Source organism: Anomalospiza imberbis, chromosome 9 (genome assembly GCF_031753505.1).
Source record: "Anomalospiza imberbis isolate Cuckoo-Finch-1a 21T00152 chromosome 9, ASM3175350v1, whole genome shotgun sequence".
NCBI classification, from domain to species: Eukaryota; Metazoa; Chordata; class Aves; order Passeriformes; family Viduidae; genus Anomalospiza; species Anomalospiza imberbis.
In genome coordinates, this window is record NC_089689.1 from 2,348,486 (window position 1) to 2,366,008 (window position 17,523).

At 50.8% G+C, this 17,523-nt stretch overlaps 1 protein-coding gene and 1 long non-coding RNA gene across 2 annotated transcripts in view; one reads left to right on the forward strand and one right to left on the reverse strand.

Annotated features, from left to right (window-relative positions):
- Positions 1–175: 175 nt before the first annotated feature.
- Positions 176–3,642, reverse strand: LOC137479073 (uncharacterized). The gene is made up of 2 exons (XR_011001955.1): positions 3,496–3,642; positions 176–2,511 (listed from the first exon to the last, which is right to left on the reverse strand). It is a non-coding gene; the product is annotated as an uncharacterized lncRNA (long non-coding RNA).
- The window catches only part of RXRG (retinoid X receptor gamma), a 37,494-nt gene continuing 21,939 nt past the window's right edge, over positions 1,969–17,523 (forward strand). The window contains exon 1 of the mRNA XM_068199312.1: positions 1,969–2,120. Within this exon, the coding sequence (XP_068055413.1) occupies positions 2,024–2,120 (97 nt within the window). The 5' untranslated portion in view covers positions 1,969–2,023. The remainder of the gene's footprint in view (positions 2,121–17,523) is intronic.

The window sequence follows — 17,523 nt, forward strand, 5'->3', positions numbered from 1 at the left end:
TATCACTGTAAATCCTTCCCTTGCACACGAGAACCCACAGTCCTGTCCATCATCAGTTTGTTTGGCTGGACTGCATCAACAGGACGTTGATGCAGCTCTTTCGTGTGCTTGGAGAGTTCGTGTCCTGCTGCTTCTGCTCAGAGCCACACAAAGTGCCTCAAGTGAAGATTTAAGATTTTGAGAGAGCCGTGTTTTGCAGCCTTTCTTATGGCTCCTGTCGTGGAATTAAAGCTGTGCCATGTCACACTGGAGATTCGTTTCTGGAGCAGCTCCATGCCCTGGCAGCTGCTGTAATGTGTTAGGTCTGAGAAAGGGAAAGGGGTGGGAAGAGGGATCTGAGCACCACAGCTCAGGGCTCAGGAAATTTTGCTGCTTGTGGGTGCTGGGGAGGCAAGCCAGAGTGGATCTAAAAGGTCACTCACTGGCAGATTCGAGGGGATCTGGAGTCCCTGAGCAGGGATCTGACTGCTGGGCAGCCCTTCCTGGCTAAAAACAAAATAAAGAAAGAAAAGAAGGAGTTTGGATCCATCTTACCCACAGCAGTGCAAGGACATAAGAGGGGCAATGCTTGTGGCTGATGGAGCGCACTGAATTTCTAAAGAGGAGTCTCTTTTCTCACCTCCTGGCTTCAATCCAGACTGCCCTGCAGGGTTTCAGCTCCATGAGAACTTGAATTTGAGGAATTTGTTGCTGTTTCGGATTAAGAATTTCCTGAAAATGCAAGCAAAACCAAACCAGCGATTTGGCACCCTTGCTAGCTCTGCATGCCTGGACTCCCTGTGGCCGCCTGTCCTGCAGGAGGTGTCCTGGCACTTGGCACTGATGTGGAAGGGGCTGTGTGGCCTAACTTGGCTTTGGCAGTGCCCTGGCTGCTGATCTCAGCTGTGCAGAGGCTCCAGATCCTCAGAGTCTCTGGAGGGCAATATCTTGAGACCACTCTGCACTTTGGAACCTGCATGCTTTGTTGCTGTAAACGTGGAGAGATGTAGAAGAGGGAGGTGGTTAAAACCCCCCAGCAGGTCTGGCTGGCACCCCAGAGGAATTCTTGGTGGAGCTGTGCTGGGCTGGGCAGCACACGGTGTACAGGATGGGGCAGTGGGGGCAGAGCTATCTCGCCCTTCACAACCCCGGCGGTGTTGACACAGCCTGAGGGGGAGCACCAAGGAGATGAGATACCAAGATTATCAGTTCAGACAGGGGAGAGGAATGTTGTTTGCCTGTAGCTCTTCTCCATCAGGACTGGCAAAATCCAAACACGAAGATGTCTATGCATGGTTAGAGAATGTAACAGAGATAAGCAAGCACAGGAACAAAGCCAGGGGCTCTAACTTCAGCACCAGAAAAACCGGTCACAGCACAGGCTGGTTGTTTTCTGAAAGCCTCCTGGAGACAAGGGTCTGTCCAGGTCACCTGCAAGAGCTGGGGACACTGCCCAGGAATGTGTACAGAAGATTGATGCCTTCACACCTGCCCCCATTGTCCTCAGACAGCTTCGGTGAGGCAAAAGCAGCTATGCCTTGTCTCCACGGGAGTCCAGTGGTGATGTGGCTGACAGTGCCACCTTCTTGATGCTTGTTACCAGATAGAGTTGGTACAGACGAGGAAAAACAGTCAACTGGCAGAGAGAAGGAGGAAAGCAGAACTGAGGCAGATGCTCAGACCGTATGGATGGCAGTTGTTGGCTCAGTTTCGTTCCTTTAGGAGCTGGGATTAGAAGAGAAGTGGCTTCCAGGAGACACTTTGTCAGCAGAGCTGCTCTGGACCGACTGCTTGGCGTGGCAGGGCCCTTCCCAGCCAGCCCAGCCCTCCCCAGCCCTCCCCCTGGCGTTGCAACATCTCCTGCTTTCCAAAGAGACGGGAGCCCGAAGAGCAAACACAGGAAACCCCAGCCCCGGTCAAGGTCTGGGAGGTAAATTTGTAACTTAGGACAGATTGGGAAGATGCTGCTCTGTAAAATGTAAATACTCCTCTCTTTCTCCAACAGCCCAGAGCTGCTGAGGGAGCTGATCCCAATCCTCCCTTCATGGTTGAGTCTGCTGAAGAGACAGGACACGGGTTGGAAATGCAGCCGGGCATGCAGGCTCCTTATTCCCTGGAGACAGGATCCTTCCCTCACTTCTGTAAGTCCTGCCCTGACCCCGGGCTCAGCTGTGGGCTGGGAGGCTGCAGGGGACACCACTACCAAGAGCTGTGGGGTGTGCCCAGCCTCCTGGGCATGCTGCTCCTTTGGCCATCAGTGCCAGCTGAGCAGAGCCCTTATGGGACTTGAATTTGGGTGCAGGTTTTGGAAAGAAACCCGTGTAACCCTGTGCTGCACTCTCCACTGCAGGAGAGCTCAGACACTGGGAAAAGCTATTTAACAGGAATGGTGGAGGTGTGATGGCACAGATGGGCTTGGGAAGGAGGTGGCGGCTCTGTCCTTGAAGGTCTCTGATTTGGGGCAGGGAGATGGGCAGGCTGAGCTTTTGTTCCTCTGCGTTTCTTCCAGACCCGTGAGTGTGTGTTTTTCCTCTGCAGTAGAGGAAAAGGAAGGTTTTTAGGGTGTGGATGGGGATACTGTGTTTATTAGTGGCTTACACTAAAGGAGGTCTGGCCATCAGCTCACAAAGGGTAAAAAAGAACAGGTGGCACTTACTGGTGCCATGAGAATTATTCCATGAGAATAATACTTTTAACAAAGTGATGGTTCACTAAAAACTGAACCTCTCCCTAGATAAATATTGATTCTGTCAAATATATTAAATATGTGTGTGTATGTACAGAGAGAGAGAGAATTCCACTGGAAAACTGTCTTAATGGCCTAATTAATTTCAGATCCCTTTGAACCTGGTTTGGGTTTTGACCTGATTCAATGTGTTTCGCCACCTCTGCTGCATATGAGCTTTTTGGAATACGTGTGTATCAATATTCTGACCAAAAGGAATATATTTACTTGCCTTTATATATTTCCAAGTCACAAGAAATATAAGCCAGCTACCTCTCTTGCTACTTTATTAGTAAATATGTCACATATCCATATCCATATCCATATCAAGTTTAATTAGCATCAGCAGGCACACTATTTGCCTGATTCCTATACATCAGTGGCACAACACTGGAACTGATCCAGTCAGATGCAAAGTAATGTTTGCACAAGTTCTGAACTCTGGATAACAAAACCAACCTGTGTTGGGCAGATGTGTAAGTAAAGGACAGAGAGAAAACTATCTTCTTGTCTCTAGCTCTAAAAATCTGTCAGCCTACTTTCACCCCTCAGGATGAAGGAAGGCTGCACAAGATCCCTGCTTGGTGCTCAGCCCCAGTCTCAGTTTCAGGCTTAGACCCCAGACTCTGCTGTCTGGGAGTGATCCACAGAGGATTTGTCACCAGCTGCAGCCAGCAGAGCCCAGAGATGTGCTGCCCAAACCAGCTGCAGGTACTCCCAGGCTGGCCCCTTCCACTCTGCATCTGTCAATTAAGTGAGCATCCTTCCCATGCTGACTTTTCCCAGCTGACCTTTTTAAGCTCAGTTGCAGGTTCTTCCCCCTGACAGCTCTGAAGATTCATTCTGAACGCTGCAGAGGCAGTTGGTTTAGGGGAGAGGTCTGCAACCTTTCCCTTCCTCAGAGACCAGCTCACGCACACCCAAAACCACTGGCGGGGAGCTGGAGATGCTGCCTGTGCCGTGGTCCCCTTCTGGCAGCGAGCTTGGAGCTGGCTTTTGCACGAGAAAGAAATGTCTGTGCCAAGTCAGGGAGCTGGGAAATCACAGGGGACTGGAACTGTGGGAAATGGATTGGTAGAGAATTCTTAAAGCTTGACAGAAGGTTCACATAGTGTGCATATGTATGTAAACTTTGAGGTAAGAAATGTTGACTTGGAAGTGTCCATGGACATTGTTGAGAGAGAAATGGAGCTAGAAACAAGTTTCAAAGGATGGTTTTGTAAATAAGACTAGGTACTTTAGAGAAATAGAACCATGAAAGATGCGTTGTAGTAGGACCCACGAGGGGTAATTTTAGATGATTGGCTTTAAGGCATCTACAGCATTGTGCAGCAAAAGCTGATAGGCCAAGAAATGCTTATAATGTATTGTAATTAAGAAATAATTGGCTTCTGATTGTGATGGTGTGAACTATAACATCTGTATTGTCTCACCCTTCACTTGAGACTGAAAGTGGAATAAAAGTTTTTTAAATGCCTCTCACTTGCCCCATCTCTGGGTCAGAAAAGGGCTTAATCAGACATGGAACAACAGGAACAACTCCTGCTGCAACTTTCACGTCACTCCAGTGACCTCCGAGGGAGAAGACTTTTCTTACTCGGCTACTCCTTGCAGTGTTGACGGAACATTAAAAGCACTTTAATTAGCTAATGAGAAGGTTACTCCTAGGCCAAACCTAGAGTGTTGTAGCAGGCATGATTGCAGTGACATCAGTGGAGGAAAGGGTGGGAATGTGTTTGTTTGCAGATGCTTTTTGCTTCAGCCAAAGCCCCAAGGACTTTTTTACCCACAGGATGAGGCTAGAGGGTGGTTTGGAATTCAATTTTTCTCACCTTGCTGTGATGTTGGTTTCGCTCCTTGCTCCTGCTGCTTGCTGGGGTGATTCAGAAGCTGAGCTGAAAGCCCTCACCCTGTGCCTGGTGTGATGCCTGGCTCTGTAAATCAGACTGTTAGGCCAGTCTTGCCGGGGCTGAGCAATATCCTGGTGCCCAGAAGGCACTGCCTCGCTGGGCTGCCCTTGGGAGAGACAGGAGCTGTCTGGAGCAGGTTCCTCCGTGCCCTCTCCTGTGTCCAAGGGGCAGTGCGGCAGCTCTGAAGGACCAGGATGCCAATGCCTGCTTTGTCCTTGATGTCGCTGGCTGCTGAGCACATCTCTCTCTTCACATGAACCCTTCTGCCCTGTGGGGATTTTGGGAAGCTCTTAGTTGCTTTCTTGTTACAGTTTTTTAACGGGAAGCCTTTGATACAGTTCTGGCAGAAATTGCTCTCACCTTGGCCTGCCTCTTCTGAGCTTTCTCCAGAAACTGATAGATCCTGAACAGCACATTTTGGGGCCAGGTTTTGGATGGTCCATTACCTACCTGTGAGGGGTGGCAGAGGTGGCATTGTGGGGAGGCCAGGCTGCCTCCACTCCCAAGTGGCAGAAATCCTGTGCTGTCAGGAGTCTTACAAGGGCTTTATCCTTATTTTTTGTTATAGCTTATTTTACTCTGGTTATGTATGCATTTGTTGCTAGAGTAAAGCTTCTGTTTCGAGTGTTTGGAGGAAGAAAAACATTACACTGCAGATCCTGTAGGAGAAGCTGAGTTCAGAGACTGAGACAGACTCAGGGGTGGATTCTTCAGTCTTTGGCACCAGCCCTGCTGGGCTTGAGGGCATAAAGCCGAAGTGCACAAGGAATCTCAGTCTCCTTCTAAAAACAAACAAAATCTGAGTCTGCCACCCCTCAGCACCCTGGGGAGTCCGTGGTGTGTCTGCTGCAAACCCAGAGCAGATGAAGCTGCCTGGGGAGTTGGGCAGTTTTGAGGTGCAGGCTCACTCCTTCCCCCTTGGGTCCATTTCTTTGGGATCCCCAGTGGAAAGGAAGGCATGGGAGCAAAGATGTCTTGTCTGGGTGCTGAGGGCTGTGCTTGCTGGTCCTTTGCATGGCAACCAGCAGGAGAGTACAGCACTGTTTTGGGAGGAAGGTTTGGCTGGCCCTGGGGGGCAGTGAAGGGGTTAAAGCTCAGCCGTTCTGCCCAATCAGTCTGGCTTGCCTGTAATAACCAATTAACGAAGTGTAATTGTGCAAATCCATATGTGGCAGTAATTACCAGAGAGATTAATGGATTCCTTCCTTTCTAAGCGGACCCCACCGCAGCTTGCCAGCGTCCCCCCGCCACCTGAAAGGGCTCGGAGAGGGGGGAAAGAGGGAGCTGCTCTTCCCTGGACGCTCTGTGATGAAGCCAAGCGGACAGGGAGGCCCTGTGGGGACTGCCCTGCGCTTGTTTAAATAACCCTTTTCATCTCCCTGCTTTCCTCAGGTCCAGCTCGCTGCTCCCTGCCTTGCACCCGGCCTCTTGAGGACAGTTCGTGCCCAGCCTGTCCAAGCCCGGGCTGCCACGTCCCTGCCCTCCCCATTGTCCATTCATTCCCTGCTCCCTGTTCCCCTGTTCGGCCCTAATTGCTGCAGAATATCGCGGCTGTTTGCCCTCTTCTTTTGTAGCTTTGTTATTTTAGTTGCGATGGGTAATCCAGCAAACTGTTAAAGGCATACAGAGGCGAGGAGGGGGCAGCAGGGTGCTGGGGGCAGGTTTTCAGGCCAGGATATGGGGTTTGTGTTTGGGGGAATGGCAGCACGCAGGCAGGCTGGGCCTGACACATGCTCTAGGGTGGGTTTTCTTCAGGATATGTGACCAGAGAAGCCAAGAGTGACCCGGGAGCGTGTGAATATTCCCCCCTCCTAATGCTCTGGGTGGTGAAACAGGGCCCTGAGCGCTGCTGAGGGAGGAGGGGGAGCATTTGTGGACCTGTCCCCTGGCAAATCACCACCTGGGCAACACAGACTCCTCCACAGCTGCACCGGCACCTTGAGCACTTGAGATGCAAAGAGCCTTGTCCCACCCTAGTTAGACTTAACCCCACATCACACACATCTGAGCACTGCTGCCCCATTGTGAGAGGGAGCTGGGAAGAGCTCAGCCCCAGTTCCAGCGCTGGGCCATGCTCCCTGGCCCTGACAGGGATCTCGTGCAGAGCCTGAGCCCGTGGGGAGGGCTGGTGTGCTGGCTGGGGAGCCATCCGTCACCGGCCGCACGCACAGGGCCACACGCGCCCCGGGGCTGGCAGTGCCTGCTCAGCAGGCGATGGGGCAGGTGGCTTCAGTGGGATGGCAGGCAGTGCTCACATCACATCTCATGCCAAGCATCCTCCCTGCCTTCCTCTCCAGGCTGAAAAAGGGATGCTGGGGTTTGAACCTGCGTCTGTGAGTTTATTTATTTGTTTTTTTGTTTGTTTGTTTGCCCTCTGTGTGTAGGCTGGGATTTGGATGTGGGGTAGCTCAGAGCTGTGTGGGCTGGGTGAGAGCTTGTCCTGGATGTAAAAAGCACTCAGACAGAGCCAGGCCAAAGGTCTGTCCATCTTGAAAATGATGGATACATCCAGGGAAGATAGGAGCAGAGTGAGTCCTTCCTCCAGCAGGTACCCACCAGCAGCCTCTGCCCTGAGCTGCTCAGCATCTCCCACCACTGATAACCTTGTGGGTCCAGGACAGGCTGCCCCCAAAACTGTAAGGAAATCTGCACAGACATCCCTGCAGAGCACTTGTGGCTGTTCTCTGGCAGCCCTGGCCCCATCCACTGCCACACAGATGGTGCCAGATATAAATGACCTTTTTCTTACCGCTGACTTGTTGCAAAGGCCAGGAATGTGGCGGCTCCGAGGGAGTGGCTGTGCAAGGTGCCCATAGGAGACACAAGCAAGGCTCTTCTCCAAGGAGAGTTACAGATGATGGGGGAGGTTCTGGGAGATTCTCTCCTGAAGGTGATAGGAAGGCACAGAAAGGTGCAAATTCCTAGAGGAGTGGGAGAGGCGGAGAACACTGACTGAGATTCTGCTCTTGGGTCTCCTTGCCTGGGGTTCTGGGAGCCAGACCACACAGATTGCTTGGTTTCCACCCAGGAAAAGGCACCAGGGCTCCTCTTGGCCATTCCAAACGGGATTGCTTTGTTTGTCAGAGAGGTGTGTCTCCTGAGGCCCTTGAGTCTTTTAGCTCTTCCATTTCACCTGACCATGGGTTCATCAATGCTCCTCTTCCCTTGCTGCTTGGTTGTCCTGGGTCAGAGGTTATGTGTGCCAAAGCATGGCAGGTAAATGTGCTTCCTGGGTCTGCTCTGCTTGTGGGATCTTTCCTTTCTGGAAAGCTTCCCACTGGGCACAGATGCCTGGGGGGATTCAGGGAAATACTCAGGGCACTGAGGGCTGTATCTTGCACAGTCTGTGGTGTTCTTGAAGTGTTGGGTCCTTGCTGCCCTGGATTTTAGGTACCAGGGCTGCAAGATTTAGTAGGTAGGTGTGATTTAAAAGCCTCATTACTTAAATGAGCCATGGAGACTAATTTGTGTGGATATGGCTTGGCTCTTAAATACCCAGAGTTTCTGGTGGGAACACTCCTTGGCCTGTGCTGATTCCCAAACTCTGCTTGGGAACTATCTGATGGGAAGTGCCAGTCTTTGCAACCATCAGGACAGGACAGACCCTGGGGCTGTGCCCTAGGACTGGTGAATTTATCAGCCTTTCAGGATGTGCTGCTGGTCTGGAAAACTTAAGTCCTGAAAAGAGACCAGGCTCCTGATTTTTCAGCTGGGATATGTCTGGCTGGCAGAGGAGACAGCTCTGTGGAGAAGCTGATCTTCAGGGCTTGCTTTAATAAGCTGACTTAAGTCTGTGCACATGAGTGCAGTGCCAGTACCTGAGTATGCCCACATCATCTCAGGTCATTTCTCTGCTTCTGCTGTAGAGGCTGCTCCTTCTGCTCAGAGGCTTGAAAGGAACGGGCCAAAATGTGTGGCTGCTGCTCTTTTCTCTCCCTCTTTTTCTACTGCGAAGGGGTTGAGGGGCAAAGAGCAGATATTTGACAGCAAATGCCATTCCACATCCCTGCAAATTCTTCATGTGTTTGCTCCTTGCTCTTGGGCTGTCATGTGTGGTGTGGTCTGTCCCTGCCTTGATGCTGGGCTGTTCCTTTCTTTGGGGCATGGGGAATTTTTTCATGCTCCCACGGCTTTAAATACCAGTGGATTTTCCATTTGGTACAGGGGAACATGTGGCTTTTGAGAAGAGAAGACAAAAGGCAATGGAGGGCACTGATGAGGGAAGGGATGCTCACTGTAGCGGGCTCCTTACCCTCCCCTGGGCTGCACAGGGCAGCAAGGGGATTTAAACATCTTCTGCAGGGGAACCTTTCTTGTTGGAGAACATCTTGGCTGAGTTTCATGTTGTGTTTGTCTCCCTTTGGCTGCCACCAGAAGGTGAGTCCCAGGGGAAGGACAGCTGCTAGGACAGATGAGAGTTGTGTGTCTGTGCTGGCAAGGCAAAGAGGAGGCTTGGTCCTCTGCATCTCAGTCAGACTGGGCTGGCAGAGTCTGCTGAAATTGGTTGTACCTATGAAGAGATGACCTCAAAATGAACCTGTTGCTTTTCTGTGAAATGGAAATGTCTGCATGGCTTAGAGGACAGGCACAAATTACCAACAGTGGAGTGGTGTGGGCTGCCAGTGGAGGCAGAGACAGTGAGGGCTGAGCTCTTTATATCCCCCTTCTCCTTTTTTTTACTGCCAGTAAAAAGGGATTTTACTGCCAGCTCACAAAGCGATTCTTTAGGTTTGCTCATCTTAAAAACATGATTTTATGCCTCATTGCTTGGGTTGTGCTTCAGTTCTTCCCCTTGCCATGCCTGGGCTGTGTCTCCAGGTCCGGTGTTCGTGGTGGGCACATCTGCACCAGAGCGTGGACATGGCTGTATCTCTGGGCAAAGATGGGGTCTGGTTTACTGGCTGGGGGGTGTGGTGTGGGGCTTTTATTCCCTGATGACTCAGAGGCACCATAGGTGTGAGCTGGGGGCTTCCACAGGCAGGGTTGCTGGATTGGAGTGTTTGGAGTGATGGAAATTTGTTTCAAGGCTTGCCTAAAATTCCTGAGTGGAGTTCAGGGGACCCATCCCCAGGAATCCTGTGTCATTACAGAAACAGGAGATCTTTGTGCATGAGGGGAGACAGCAAAGCCTTAAGAAACCTGCCTCTCCCTCCTTGAGGACACACTTGGGTTTTAGCGGTATTTGATTTCCTTCCCTGCTCTCAGGGGACCCAATGGATGGGAAGAACTCTACTTTAAAAGGGGTTAAATGTACCAATGGCACCTGCAGAAGTGAAGTGGAGGTGGGATCCAGGTGAGCTGTCTGGTACCTGAGGAGCTCCAAGAATCCTGTGAGAGGGGCAGCTTCCCACTGTGGCTAACAGAAAATGCCTCATTGACTGGAGCAAGGACTAAACTCCAAAGACAGCTGGGAGAAGTGCTGACTGGAGCTGTGCCATGGTGATTTGGTGGATGTGACTTTTGGGCCCTTGGTCCATATCTAAAGCTCTGTGGCCATGTGACCCATAGTGCTAATTTGGCATAAATGCCCTCTCCTTCCTCAGATCTTTTCAAATTATTGTAATGGGGCCAATTTGATAAGTCAGGCTTTATCCTGGACCAGATCTGCTGGCTGCCAGAGAGCAGACTCTGCTGGAGACATGTAAGGAGAGACAGGAGTGATTCAGAGAAAGCTGGAGCCCTCACTGTGGCATTAATTTGACAGTGTGCAGTCAGGGGCTCACACCTGATCCAAGCAGAGCTCAGTGCAGAAACCCAGTGTGAACAAGCTTGAAGCTGTGGCCTTTCTTGGAGAGAACATGAATCAGAAATCCAAAAGTACCTGCTGAGCTCCCCTCTCCCATGGCAGGACCCAGAGAGACCTGGGATCAGATGTCTTTTGATAGATACCAACCTTCTGGGCTTTGAGGGCCTGGCTGCTGTGGCTGGGACCTTGGGGACCCATGGCTGTGCCCTCAGCCATGAAGGTACTGGTGCTAGTCCTTGATGTGAAGCTGCTCCTCTTGGATGCCTCCAGCCTTCCTCCCTTGAGAAAGGAGCTAGTCCAAGCAGAAATAACCCCTGTTACCTTGAACTCCAGGACAGCCACGTTTGCCTGTCTGGTATAAATAGACCATTTGAGGCAGCCGGACGTGATGGAGATTGACAGCTTGTCTCCGGAGTTTTGCACTTGCTGAAGCAGGAGGAAATGTAAAAGCATCAACGTGGGGATGCACAGCATGAGAGCAGCAAGCAAAGCCCCCCAGCTGCACAGCAGGCTGTGCCACCTGCCAGGGAGGATGCAGGTGGGGGCCCTTGGTGGCCCTGAGCAAGGCACTGCTGTGACAAGACCTTCCCTGAGCCATGCAAGGTCCAGCAGATGCCTTCTGTGTCACCCAGCTCAGCCTCTGGCCAACAAGTCTGCTCACAGAAATCCAAGTTTCCCAGCAAAAAGAGAATGAAGAATGGAGCAGGATCAAGGGGGGAGAAATGGAGTCGAAAGCTTTCCAGAAGTTCTGTAGAGACAGGTATGGGGACCAAGTTTCACTTAGGTAGTTTGTTTCTAGCTAGGCAAAGAAGCCTCTAAATCAGTATTTATTTGTGGCTGAGGGTTGCCTTTTAAATTTTTTTAAAGTACTTGTCCCTACAAGCAGTAATGGAGGGCTAACCTGGACAAGGAACACCTTCTGTTGAGATGTTTTGTCTGAAAAACAGTTGTGGGGAAACTGGGAAATTGCATGGGCTGTGTCTTTCAAGATTTCTCTGACAACCCTGGTTTTTTGGTTTTGGGTTTTTTTTGTGTTTTTTTTTTTTTTTTTTCAGCAGATGAGGAAATCCTGGTCAGGGTGTAGTTTTCTTTGAAGGAAGATAACCGAACTGTTTTCAGGCATTTTGCAGAAATCTCAGCTTCACATCATGGGAACAGCAGAGTTAAAGATGGGCTTGTGTTTAAATGACAACCTGTGTGTTCTCAGGTGCACTGAGTGGAAAGTTTGCTTGCAGGGTGTTATCGAGGAGGTATCAAGTGAACCTTTCTTCACCTGTCCTTTGAATATCCCTTGCTGAACACCAAATGACTTGTCAAGGTGAACTTAAGAGCTGAGTGTTCGTTTCCCAGCAAAATCTCTTCTGGACAAAAGGTCCTTTTGTCAGAGACCTGCTTTTAGATCTGAGAGACTTCAGCACTTGCACATAGAAATCCTCACTTCATTCAGTGCTCATCCAGCCTGGAATCCTGGTTTTACAGCACAGTTTGCTGTCTTGTATCATGGACAGGAGACATAAGGTGCTTCCCTTGAAGTGTGAGGGATGGGGGACTCTCCCAGTTGGAATACTGTAGTTCCTTTTTGGTCTCTCTGATCTTTATTCCAGGAAAGGTAAATAATTGGAGCGACCTGTCTGAAAGCAGGCAGGGAGCTGTGAACTCCCAAACTCTGAGCTTCCACTCTCTGGACCCCACCACTGCTTCAGGATACAATGCATGCCCAAACCCCTTTGTGCTGCAGCACAAATCCCCTGCATCACGGGCTTGCTCATTCCCCTGCAAGCCCAACCCAAAGCAGCCGATGCATTTGACAAAGTATTATTTTCCAGAGGATCCAAATGGCCACTTCTTTGGATCCACCTTCCCAGGAATACTTTGCTGCATGCTTTTCCATGACGCTACCGCTGCTGACCTTTCTGCTCCGGCAAGGGGGAGTCTCTGGGAAGCACACAGGCAGTGATTCTTCACTGCTACAAAGGCCGGGATTGTTGGCAGCTTGACGCCCCAGAAAGTGTCTAATTGACTCGACTCTCTCTAGCTGGGCTCCCAATGGATTTTCTGCCTCAGGATATCTCAGCGTTATAGTGGACCTGTTGTTTTTGCTGCCCTCATGATATTCAAAAGTGCATTGTTGGAGCAGAGAGCGTGAGTCAGAGCAGCCGCGCGGAGGGAGCGCCTGTCACCCCGCGAGCTGCGGCCAGCGCGCAGGGGCGCGACGGGGTCACCTGCCAGCCTCACTCGGGGGCTCCAAACTCTCCTGGAGCATCCCCTTGGCTTGATGGGCACAGCTGACAGGCGTAAATCTGCCCTTTGCATCTCAGGGAGCGTTAGCATGGAAATATCTCTACTGGTTTAGCAATGTTTGTTCACCCTGATGCCTTGGAGTGGATGCCTAGAACAGAGGCTGGACAAGATTAAGAGAATAAAAGCAGGTATGAAGTTTTTCAAATAGGCACACCTTGGGCAGTCAAAAGCCTCCCAGAGAGGCTACACCCAAGATGGATGATGGCTGTGAGTTTTTCATACAGTTAGAAGTTTGGTCCATTTACATATCAGGGGTTAATCCTCCAATTACAGCTCCAGGTAATGAAGTAATTTACTGCAAGTTTGCTCCCCCAGTTCACTGTCGTTTACATCTCTCTGGGCTTGAGACAATAAGGTGTCCTTGAGTTTCAGGCCCAGAGAGGAATTGTTTTGTCTGAATTAGATGGGAGAACAGTAGCTGAGAGGCTATGTAGTTTTAGAGTTATACACTAAAGCAGCAGAGAAGCTGAAAAATATAAAAGCTAAATCCTAAGGCATCAACTCCAGTGCATCTCCAGTGTGGGCTTGGTCCAGGTGCCTTCTGGGCTGGGCAGAGGCCTTGTCAGGTATCTCTGCCACCTTGCACAAATGCCTGGGAGTTCTTTACCTTCATCTGTGTCAAGATACCTAAGTGCCACCACTGGTGCCTGTCTGAGGAGGTAATTCCCTGCAGGATTGGGCAGCTGGGCTCCGCAACCAGCAAAGCTGCTGGAGGTGCTTAGGCAGGCGTAAGAGGATTCGGTGACACCGCTGATTAGTGTCCAGGGCCTCATTACGGTGCTGGTAATTGCAGGTCTCCCAAGGTTTAAACAGGCTTCTTAAAATCTGCCCTCAGAGGCTGCGCTTGGCTGCACTGGGACGGTGCTTTCTGCAAGGTAGGCAGTGCCCTCCCTGCCTGGAGCAGCCTGGCACTGGGGATGCTGGCCCTGGCCCTGACACCCTGGGGATGGCACTCACACTGGGTGGCAGCTGTGGGGCTCAGGGAGAAGCTCAGGGGCTTCTCTCTCCTGGGGAGAAGGAGAGGGCAGGCTGTGCTCCTGCAGGTGTGTCTGTGGTGCTGCTGTTAGAACGTGCTGCTGTCGGTAATTGCATTAGCCCGGTGGGGCTCTGGGCCTAATTTCATTAGCTTGGTGTCTGTGGTTATTGCTGGACATGAGGAAGGACAGGGATGGATGGGGAAGGGCTGATGCAGCAGCTCCCTTTCTCTCCATCTCTAGGGAGGCAACTTGCTTTTGGAGACTTGTGCCTGTCCCAGGCCAGTGCTGTGGACCAGTGCAGCACATGGATGAGGTTGGCTCAATCCACTTTGCCAGCCTGGAGAAATCCAGTTTCAAGTCCCTGCTCTGGCACTGACTTCCTGTTTGGCCCTGAGTAGGTCACCTGGTGTCTGTGTCACCCTCAGAGGCCAGCAGGGAGGAGAATGGGCATTTTGGCTCTTGGGGTGCTCAGCCTGGTAGCCCTTATTGGACCTCATTTGCCATGTGAAGGGAGCCCCAGCTTTAACACCAGCACCCCACAGGAAGTGGGTTTTCCCTGGAATTCTGTCACTCTGGAGCAGTGTGGCAGAAGGAAGATGAATGTGCAGCTGTGGGGTTATAAGAGCTGCAACCTTTTTATTTGGTCATATCTATGGCCCCAGTATATACATAGACTGCCTTTAAACAAAGATGGGGTGGGGCTTGATGGAATTCTTGAACATATTTGGGGTTTTCCCTAGTTCAAGGAAAAGGGACCATATTTACTTTCCAGCTTTCCTAGTTCTGGTGCAAAGTGGGATAAAATTATTCTGCTGTAGGCCCTTATGCCCTCAGGCTTCAAAGACCAGCATCCTAAAAGGCTTGGTGGAGTAGTACTGGTGGAGGAGTTCTTTGAGATGCTATTCCAGCACACTCAGAAATACTAGCTACAGTACAGTGGCCTTGGAAAGTTACCTGGGAGGTGAGTGAGTGAGCTGTGGATCCCAACACAAGGTTAGCATCTTGTTGGCTTGAACAGTTCTGCTTTGTCAGGAGTCCTGCAGTGACTGATGCCCCCATGTATGGCTGCTGGATGCCCCCTGGCAGCCCTGAATCCCATCTGGGTGCAGCAGGGCCATGGCTTTCCTTCCTAAATTAACAGTGGCAGTCATAATGTCTTCTCCTTTTACACAGCAATGAGGACGGGCAGGGGAATAAAATGCATTTAATACTCTGAAGCTGTGAATTGTGCTATTCTACAAGAAACTGAGGGGCTGCCTCTGTAAGGACCTGCAGTATGGCTTAAGAGAGACCGGGCTGGCTACTAGAGTCTGTCTGTCACAGACTGACTGGAACTTCTCCACGCTCCAAAATCCATGGTGGTCTCCTAAATTAATTGCCTGCCACTTGATTTGCCTGAGGAAAGGGCCTGGAGGGGTTTCCTTGAAGTTGCTCTGTGTGTGCATGTGTTCTGCAGTGCTAAGCACTCACTAACCCAGATCTGCTAAAAATCAATAAAGTAATCCACTTACTGCTTGGGACTGCCAACCTTTTTAAGGAGCTCAGAGCTGTTTTGTCTTCTTTCCTCTCCCAAAGAAAGAAAAGAGCTGTGGGGATGGGGGTGCTGACAGAGCTGGTCTAAAATCAGGCTCTTTGCTCTGGGCAGATCAATAAAAATAATTCCCTACTAAAACTTCATTAGCATGGAATTAAAGCCGCCGAGATCCCGCGTGGTGGGTAAGAATAAATGGTACTGCTAAACCTCGGCACGGCTGGTGCTTAGAATGCAAAGCTGCTCACACCTCCCCGTTCCCAGGGCTGGACTGAGCATGCAGCTGCCTCTGCCCCTGCTTGGCAGGGGCACAAACCCTCCCTGTCCAGCCTGAGGGCAAGGGACAAGCCAGGCTGGCATGGCAGGGAGGTGTGACTCGAGCAGGTGGAAGCAAAACTGGCGTGCAAGAGTGGATTTGTCTCGAAACAGCATCTGAGTTCTGAGTGCTGGTGGGCTCCTGGGGACCAGGGGCACAAGGGCACACTGCATCTCTGCATGGGTGCTGGACAGGCATGCCAGAGCTTTCCCATGACAGCAGATCAGAGAAACATCCCTCTGGCAGGTCGTGTGTGGGGCTGCACAAAGTTCCTCTTTTGTGTGGAAGTTTTGGGTCTTCTTGAGTGTGTGTGTGTTTTTGTGCGTGTGTGAAAAATCACTTCTTTTGAAAGCAGGTTGTTTGCTAGGCTTTTTGATTGAAAAGTGTTTCTTTCGGTCTTGTAGCAGAGGAAAAATAAACTTGCCCTGCTGAGAAATCCAATTTTCTATCAGGAGATTGAAACAAGCCACCTTGCAGCCTGTTCCTCAGCAGTGCCCTGGGTTTCTGCCTGCAGGGCATTGAGGTATCCCTGCCTGGTGCCTGGCTTTTGCTTCCTGATCCTAACAAGGATCCCCAGCGTGGCTGTTAAACAGCACTGGAGGCAAAGCCAGTGTTATCCTGAAACAGCAAACTTTGCCAACAGGTTAGAAATCCTTGTGGTTGCTGGGATTGCCGCCACTTGGATTAGACAGTGTGGATGGAGTGTGGGGCAGCCTTCACTGAAACAGGAGCTGTGGCTACATCTCCTGCATGTGGATGCAGCTGTGAACACTGGGAGGACTGGCCCGAGCTGAGAACATTCGCTGGGGATGGCCTTGTTGTATGCTGGTGGGGTGGCAGGGCAGGATGCAAGCTCAGCTGAACAGGAGAGGGACAGGACACAGCACTACGCAGTCAGATGCTGCTGTGTTGTGCTCTCGTGCTGGTCATGAAACCCTTTGGTCTCCCTTCCCCAGGGCTCAAAACTTGTGGCCAGTGAGAGGGATGTGTGCTCAGCTGCCTCTCCTCCTCTGAAAACAGTTCTGCAGTGCCATTAATGTTTGTGCAATAAAACAAATGAGATGTGAAAGGTGGCCAGATAGAAAATACAAGAGTAATCTCCGCTGTTTGTATTCCCCCTGCAAGACTGCAGTTGCTTGGCGTTTTTTTTGCCTCAGTAGAACCTACTCTGAATACTGATCTCTTGGTTGTTTTTTTGGTTTTTTAACAGTGAGAAAATAAGAAGGTGTGTGTAAACCTAGGCCACAGCTAATAGGCTAGACAGAATGCTGTTACTACTGCCTGCAAACCTCCTTGTTCCTGACAGCAGGCAGGTTATCCATTTGTTCTGCTCTGTGGAGATGCACTCCCAAGTGTTAGGCTCCCATTCCCAGGTAAACTCTAAGTCCTGGAGCTGATCTGATGTACCTGCTGCCCATAAAAAAGCTGTGCATCCATGCCATGGTGTCCTCCCAATACTGCACATTACCGAGTCCCCACACGCAGATGAAGAGCAGGAATTGGAGGAAATAAAATCACCTTTTAAAAATAAAGGTTGTTAATATAAGGGAAAGGAAAAACCCTTTCCCTTGCCTGAACTCTAGCTAGAGATAAATGGATGTGGCAATGTCTGAGAGCAAAGGAAGAAACAGAGCTAACAAGGGCAACCTTTCCTTCTCCTGCAGACGTGATACCTCAGGGCTGACTGCACCTCAGTCAGCATCTGCCTGAGCGGCTGCTGGGTGCTCTGGACAGCTCTGGGCTGGCAGATTCCATGCTTTCCCCCTCCAGCATGCTTTGTGCCAAAGGGTAAAATGGGTCCTGGGGTGACCTGGAGGGAGCCAGCTGCCAGAAGGCCCTTGTAGGACGCCGAACATCCTAATCTGCTCTTCCCTCTTTTTGTCTTGCTGCTTGCATGTCATGCTCCCCATGGTCCCCCCGGGAAGGCAAAGCCCCTGGCTAGCCCTGAGTCCCCTTTCTCTGCCATGTGGCTGGTGGCAATGACAGGTCTGCAAGCCACCTTCTCCTCCAGCACACATATTAATGCAGATCTCCGGCA